The 8480-nt window shown below is 37.1% G+C and overlaps 2 protein-coding genes across 7 annotated transcripts in view; both read left to right on the top strand.

The window, feature by feature from the left end:
* LOC127453639 (CREB-regulated transcription coactivator 2-like) overlaps positions 1-4790 on the top strand; it is a 36105-nt gene extending 31315 nt beyond the window's left edge. For all 4 annotated transcript variants that reach the window (XM_051720187.1, XM_051720184.1, XM_051720186.1 and 1 more), the window contains one exon: positions 1703-4790. In XM_051720187.1, coding sequence (XP_051576147.1) covers positions 1703-1905 — 203 coding nt within the window. In that variant the 3' untranslated portion in view covers positions 1906-4790. The remainder of the gene's footprint in view (positions 1-1702) is intronic.
* A 2978-nt stretch (positions 4791-7768) lies between these two features.
* LOC127453635 (DENN domain-containing protein 4B-like) overlaps positions 7769-8480 on the top strand; it is a 49969-nt gene continuing 49257 nt past the window's right edge. For 2 of the 3 annotated variants that reach the window (XM_051720175.1, XM_051720177.1), the window contains exon 1: positions 7770-7967. The gene's annotated coding sequence lies outside the window, so the exon portion shown is untranslated. Of the gene's footprint in view, positions 7968-8480 lie in introns of all 3 variants that reach the window. The other variant, XM_051720176.1, reaches the window with a different exon arrangement.

Genomic DNA, 8480 nt, shown 5'->3' on the forward strand with positions numbered 1-8480 from the left:
TTAATTGTCTCTTCACCAAACACATAATACACAACATATAAAATGTACAAACAATACACAGCAATGTGTGCAAGGGTTCCCGCGGGTCCTTAAAATGTCTTAAATTCAGTTTTCTAAAATTTAAGGTCATAAAAGTATTAAATATGTTAATTGATATAACAGAAGTCTTTATTATCATTTAAAGAGGTCTTACATTTGGGGATGGAAATACAGGATTCACGAAATGGCCTAAAGTGATTATTATTAAACTTCAGAAGGATACAGTTTAATTAAATAGATTCGTGCGGACGTCATTCAAATTGTGAACCAATCTGCAACCACTGGAAACAGTATCACGAGCTCCCCAACGTGCCTGAAGAATGTGCAACAGTGCTGCATCTTCAGTGAGTACCGGACATGACAAGCGATCGCTGATTATTTACTTTTGTTGAATTATGACAAGTTTACTTTAAAGTATTTATATTGTAATACGTTGTAGATGATTGTAAGAGTGCATATTTTAGGGGGTCTGGGTATCTCAGCGAGTATTGACGCTGTCTACCACCCCCGGAGTTGCGAGTTTGAATCCAGGGTGTGCTGAGTGACTCCAGCCAGGTCTCCTAAGCAACCAAATTGGCCCGGTTGCTAGGGAGGGTAGAGTCACATGGGGTAACCTCCTCGTGGTCACTATAATGTGGTTCTCGCTCTCGGTGGGGCGTGTGGTGAGTTGTGCGTGGATGCCGCAGAGAATAGCGTGAAGCCTCCACACGCACTACGTCTCCACGGTAACACGCTCAACGAGTCACGTGATAAGATGCGCGGATTGACGGTCTCAGACGCGGAGGCAACTGAGATTCGTCCTCCGCCACCCGGATTGAGGCGAGTCACTACACCACCATGAGGACTTAGAGCACATTGGGGATTGGGCATTCCATATTGGGTGAAAAAAATAAAGCATTATATTGCTACATATTGTTTTGTTTTCTTTCCTAAGATGGAAATAAATGCATTTTGAAAGGAAAAGAAGTATATATAGTCAAATTTCAGCACTTTTAAAATCTGCGATTAATCGTGAAAAGTTATGCGATTAATCACGATTAAAAATGTAATCGACTGACAGCACTAAACATCATATAATAATATTCAGGTTGACTGTGTTTAAAAAAACAACAATGTAAATGTAAACTGGACCAAGACTAAAGTTTACCAAAAAGAGAGACATATTTTAAGTATTTTGAAATATTTTTATAATATTATTTTTCATGTCATTCTACCCCTATGCAATAATTGTAATGTTTTTGAAGCCTTAAAGGAAATGTTATATCTGCATTAGTATTTTGATTTCGAGTTAAATATGAATAAATGACTTCAAGCTGATAAAGCACATACTTTTAAGAAGAATATGACAATTAATTGTCATAGTCACAATTATTAGTTTGACTATCTGCCAGATTTCATAATCACGACAGTCCTTGTGACAAAGTGAAAAAAAATAATCATATATATTTTTTTATTTTATAAATAAATATTTTTTTTTTTTGTGCTATAAAATATTTCACAAGCTAGATATTGCTCTTGTGTAGAGAAAATATGGCTCGCAAACTATTGTGATGTTTAATTTGTCAGTGGATCGTTCATTTTAATGAAGTAGAAACGTTTTAAATTGGTCTAAATTACTCATCCTAAATGACTCACTGACAGATTGTGTGTGTGCGTGTTTCAGGTGATTCTTCATCAGGCCTGTCTAAGGAGATCACTAACGCACTGTCGGGTGTCCCGGGCTTTGAGATTGACCGGTTCTCTTCAGACGACCCGCTCCGGATGGACCCGCTGGTGCTGGAGGGTCTGAGCATGCTCACAGACGGAGACCTGATGCTGGCCGACCCCGCGGTCGAGGACTCGTTCCGCTCAGACCACCTCAAATGACAAGCGGGTCGTTTGTAAACGCGTTTGCTTTATGACTGGGGTCAATAAGAGCAGGACGGACTGATGAACGTGACAGAAATGAGGGCATGCCACTTTTAGGTGTCTTAGCTGCATGCTAGCTAATGCACTGGTACACATGCGCTTCTGCCCTTAAACTCTCTGTGCTTCTCTTAAGATCCGTGTATTAAACCCGCTACAGTTATCACCGCGAACACAAGATTGAGTTTAGATGACACAGAAGGGCTAAACATCATCAGATCAAACCAGTTTTATGAATTCAGATCAAACACTTACAGTTCAAGTGTGTAACGGATGATCAGATCATTTCTGGTATCTCAGTTGAATGTTGAGAGTCTCTAAAAACAGTCGTCTGTTTGTTTGAGCGGCTCGACATGTCAACTTCTGACTCAACCAATGGAGTCAGTTTGGGGCGGGGACTACATGTTTGTTTGTCAGGGGGCGGAGCACAAGTGTTTGGAAACGACCATTTTTCAATTTCGATCTGTTCTGAAATTCTGAATGAAAGCTGCACATGTTTGTTCTGTTGCTGCATGTTTTGAATGATTGAAATCGTGCAACTAAATAACAAATATTTGTGCATACGTGTGTAACGGCTCTTTCCAACGTCCGCTTGTGCCGCTAATACTGTCATGTGATCAGATTTACTGTGATTTACTCGTCTGTAACCTCTTGTGCCTGCATTTGCACGATTATTCTCCTGAGCAAGGCCATATTCAGAAGAACCCTTATTTTTGTGTAACTAAATAATATGTTGAAAAAAAGAGTTACTATAGATGTATATGTATATGAAATGTATATGGTAATATAAATGTAAGCTCTGGTTTTTCACCAGCACTTTTGTGTTTATGGACGTGTTTGGGTGAATCTCGTGAAAACTGTCAAGAACAGGTCCAGCTCATATTTCACTTCAATATAAAAGAAAGCAGGGAATTATATTTGGCACACAAAAAAAGAAGGGATATTATATATTCAGGATATACATTTATAAAGAAGGGATATCCTGTATTTAAGATCATTACGTTTTTTGCATTGTGACATTTTCCCCACAAATACCTATAACTGAAATAATATAAATTAATCATTTAAATGCTATTTATATGCTGTGAGAGTTAACCCTCCTATGGTATTCAAAAAGGGCACCTTCCTTTGGTATTCGCGGTCATTTTTGACCGGAAGGATCAGATGTGTGACCCTTCTTTTTTTTTCCTTTTTTTTTTTTTTTTTTTTTGATGATGATGAAAATTAAACAATTTTTCCTTCCCTGAAGAACAGTACAATTATGCATTTCTTTTGAGGTTTTATGCTTTTATTTTGCTATTTTTATTTTTTTAATTTTACCATTCATTTGCATATTCAAATAAGCACATTTTTGGAAAGAAAAATTACAAATTCAGAACCTACGCTTCTGTAAGTTGAGACATAAAGAAAATGTGAGAACGTGACATAAATTGGAGGCAGATTGCTGCCATCTGGTGAACAAAATATGAATTACATGACTTGAAATCAATGTCACGCCATTAAAGAGCATCTATTATAGTTTTTCAAATATGACCTTTCATGTAGTGTGTTATATAGCTGTTTGTGAATGTAACAAAGTCTGCAAAGTTTCAAAAATCAAAGTGCACGACAAATGGAGTTATTGACTCCCAAAAGAAAGAACCGATTCTGAACACCTGAAACGAGTCGTTAGTGATTCCAGACTTACTTCCTGTACTAACCTACATAATTTTGACCCGCCCTCAAACACTACACTAAGCGGTAGACCAATCACAACAGACTGGGACATCTGACCAATCAGAGCAGAGTATGCTCTCTGAAAGGAGGAGTTTAGAATGAATCCTTTAGAACGGATCATTGAACGAGTCGTTTGAGACACTGGGGAAAAAAGGTAACGCTGCAATTTAAATTATGAGCAAATTAAAGTGTTTTTTGACCTTGGATGCATGTAAATCTATTGTATGAGACCTTTAAAACAAAATTAGGCACGTTTGAAAACCATAATAGATGCTCTTTATCAGCCAGTAGATGACTGTAGCCACATACTGTTTAGTCTGATAACCTAATTTCATATATGATCACAAGATATGCATTTGGATATATATTTAGACATTATCAAACTATTATTTGTCAAAGTTTAGCATTTTAGAATTGATCTGAAGTTTTTGCAGTTGTCATTATGTTTGCAATCAAACCTGACCATGGTGTTACAAAGACACAGAATAAAAATTTTTCTACCAATAATTTATTTCAAACATAAAAGTTGAATAATTCAAAGTAAATGCATAATAATGTCAAAGAAATGAACATCATGAAACAGAAAGTGCTTAATTTCATGAAAATAATGTCAACAAATCTTAATGGTCTTAAAATGGGCTTCATTGTCTTACAAATATACAACATTATTTCTATTTCTTTTATTTTGGGGTGAAATATGACATGTCTGAGTACATAAAACATCTGTGTTGTCGGTAGTGAATCAAAAAATATCAACTGTTCCATAAATGGACGCAAGCCAAGATAGTGATCTTTATTTCTGCTCACATGTGTTTATAAATTGCCTTATCCAGTTCATGTAATGCTGCATTTGTCTTCAGCGTTGGAGTGCTGTGTGTATTTCTTAGCGGTTTATTGTGTTTCAGCACTATCTGTGATATATCAGCTGTGACGGCGCTTTTGTGTATTTTGCTTTGTGATGGTTAAACTCTGTTGAGCTGCGGCGAGAGATTCCTACAGATGTTGTTAAAGGGACAGTTCACCCAAAAATGAAAATTCTCTCATCATTTACTCACCCTCATGTCATCTCAGATGTGTGTGACTTACTTTCTTCTGCTGAACATAAATGAAGATTTTTAGAAGAATATTTCAGCTCTGTAGGTCCATACAATGCAAGTGAATGGTGACCAGAACTTTGAAGCTCTAAAAAGCACGAAGGCAGCATAAAAGTAATCCATATAACTCCAGTGGTTTAATCCATGTATTCAGAAGTGATATGATAGGTGTATGTGAGAAACCGATCAATATTTAAGTCCTTTTTTACTATAAATCTCCACTTTCACTTCCACATTCTTCTTCTTTTGTTTTTGATGATTTGCATTCTTCGTGCATATCACCACCTACTGGGCAGGGAAGGATAAAGGAGAAATCATATTTCACAACAGCCCAGTAGATGGCGATATGCACGAAGAATGCAAATCACCAAAAAAACAGAAGAAGAACTCTAGTGAACGTGCATAGGAAAGCTGTTTGAAAGTAGATTTACAGTAAAAAAGGACTTAAATATTGATCTGTTTCTCACCCACACCTATCATATCACTTCTGAAGACATGGATTAAACCACTGGAGTCATATGGATTACTTTTATGCTGCCTTTATGTGCTTTATGGAGCTTCAAAGTTTCTGGTCACCATTCACTTGCATTGTATGGACCTACAGAGCTGAAAAATTCTTCTAAAAATCTTAATTTGTGTTCTGCAGAAGAAAGAAAGTTACACACATACACAGATGTGTATGACATCTGGGACTATCCCTTTAAGAAGTTAAAATCTCACAATGAAAAACACTTAGTGAGATGTGCAGGCGTCTCAACAGTGGTTTGTGTTTTTCGATTGGTGACCAGAAGGATTTTGATGTTCATCTCAGCGCATGACGCTGCTAGTAAAACAATGAGTTTGTTTACTGTGTTCTGTGTGTAAAGGAATATTCCGGGTTCAATACAAGTTCAGCTCAATGGACAGTATTTGTAGCATAATGTTGATTACCACAAACATTAATTTCGAATTAAAAAATGTAAAATGTAAAATCTGTTGGAGTGAGACACTTCCATTGTAAGTGTCTCACTGGAACACACATTTGTGCTTTTTTAAAGAAAAGGAGGAACGAGTCGAAATTAATTTTTGTGGTAATCAACATTATGACACAAATTCTGTCGATTGAGATGAACTTGATGTCTGTTAGTTGAGCTTCAATAGATAGTTAAATGCAGAAATGCACAGTTTTATATGCAGGACCAAAGTACTTATAATAAAATAAATCAGTAATTAATATACACATTTATTTCATGACATCCAGTTTCACAAAATTAGTTATACATTTAGATCAAATCTTTATTATTTTCTTAATAAAAATGGGTGTTTGTGAATGTCCAACAGAAATGTTTCAAACTATTTCATGGAATATTTCAAAATAAATTGGTACATTTAATTATCTATATTTATACAGCCCTTTAAATAGTGACGTGTATTCAGAATGTAAAGACATTCATATGGTGACTATATAAGTATGGGGTTTTCAGATATATCTGAATGTTACAAACACATGTGATATATGATGTTTATGTGCTGTTTAACGCCTGCCACTGCATTGCACTGTAGAATGAGCTGTTGAACAGCTCTAATATAAATATAAATATATATGAAAAGAATGACACCCGTCGCCTGATAATGACTAATCTTTTACGTTCTCTGTTGTGTTATATGATTGAGTTCTATATGTTAACTAGTCCTAGCTTTTGTCTAGTTTCAATCTGACAAACAAAACATTTGCTATTTTAAGATGTGCTTTTAAAATTGCTACTCTTCATTTTTGTTACCTTGATAACCAGGGAAACTGTGTATGTTGTAAATAATGTTCCTAAAGCAGGCGCTTCTAACAGAACTTTTTTAAAGACTATATCCTCACTATATTTTACAGAAAAAATAAAGAATTTTATGAATATGTGCATCAGACTCTGTGACGTCATTTCCTCCAAGCAAGTATTAATAGCTGCATGTGTCCAGTAAGAGGTCTCATTTCATCTGAGCTGTTTATTAGGGGTGAAAGGTCAGGGCTGGTAAGTGAAAGGTTGTAGGCTGAAACACCCACTATGTTTGATGCATGATTGACACTGAACATCATGTTACTACAGGAGGACTAAACATTTATTAATTTAAAACCTGTAATGAATAACCTGTAATAACTGCTGTATTTTACTTAGTAAGAGCTGTTGCAATTAATTATTAATGTTTCATCTCATACAGATACTATATGTATTTTCTTATAGATTATGAGAGTGTTATTGTAATGTTCTTCCACGCCGCTAGGGGTCAGTGATTGAGCGGCATGCACAATATTGTTCTTCCTCTAGAGGGCGGTCGACGGTCGTGTCTAGAAGGTAACCTCACAGTTACTTAAAGTCTCGCGAGAGCCGAGTTGAATGTTCGCACACGTTGTTTTTGTGTTTATATAGAGTCCTACAGAAACCCTAACCTACCCCTAACCTTAACCCTACCAGTAAATCTAACCCTAAACCTAACCTTAGTAACAGCGAATGAGACTCTCGCGAGACTTAGGCAGCCGGAGGGTTACCTTCTAGACAGCAGCGTTTGGCGGCCGTCATAGTAAAATCAACCTTTGAGCCGTATTCAAATCCCAGGAAGTTTTTTGTCTTGCTTAAGGCATTTGTACACTTAAAACTATAATATCCCTCCGTACCTGACATACAAATGTAAATCAGTCCCAGCAAACTGGGAGTAATCACAACCGACTGTGATTGGCCGATCCTGAAGAGCGCTGAGAAAAGTATTAAGAGTCACGTGACAATATCGTATATAAACCACTTCTACAGTCAAGAACAATAATTTACACCTGAACAATGACTCTGACAAACTTGAACAAACACTGAACTGAAAATAAACAGTAAAGAGTTAAAATAAGATAATTATTATTTAAACGCATCGTTCCTGACCAATCAGAGACTTCAGAGAACCGCCCGTGATAGACTCTACTTTCATTCTAATACTCGTTCTACTCGTTTCTTCTTCTGTTTGTCAGTGACGCGCTTGTAACGCTCCTCCGCGCCGCTGGGCGTCAGTCCGTTTGTCGCGTCTGCAGCTGCGGCGACGCTCTGAGTGATTCTGTCCGTGATGGCGGAGCGCAGCGGAGACGGTCCGTCCGTTCAGTGAAACTCAAGCCCAAACCAAAACCAGCGCCGGTACCGAATGACAGCGGAGTGAGTGTGTGAGCATGAGTCGAACCGACCTGACCCGAGTCGCACTGCTGCTGCGGTGAGTCCCGAACCGACCCGAACACAGCCGATCAGACCCGTGACAGCTGCAGAAATAACAGCGATATTATTGATTACACAAATGCGTGTGAGTTGTTTATTGTGCGCATGTGCTGAACCATACACCTGAATCACAGGTAACGTAGAATATTTCACCGCGTGTTATGGCCCTTTACTATGGCGTTACTATGGTACAGTGACGTATGAGATGAAAATAAATACCATACTGATTGATATGTGGTAATCACATGGTACTCCAATGAGTTTAAAAGAATAATGTTGAATTACCAGAAAACATGTTAGTACCGTTTATAGCAGGTTAATGAATTAGATGATATTTGTTAATATTGAGTGAATATTAAAGCTGGGATTGATACAGATTTACTGATCCAGTTCAGATTCACAAGCTCGATTCGATTCCGATTTCAAATAGATTCAATTTCGATTCATGTGGGTATATTTCACTTATAATGTCCCTTTTGCTCAGTTCTCTTTCAGCTAGTGCTTGGAACAT

The sequence above is a fragment of the Myxocyprinus asiaticus genome, chromosome 16, assembly GCF_019703515.2.
Source record: "Myxocyprinus asiaticus isolate MX2 ecotype Aquarium Trade chromosome 16, UBuf_Myxa_2, whole genome shotgun sequence".
NCBI classification, from domain to species: Eukaryota; Metazoa; Chordata; class Actinopteri; order Cypriniformes; family Catostomidae; genus Myxocyprinus; species Myxocyprinus asiaticus.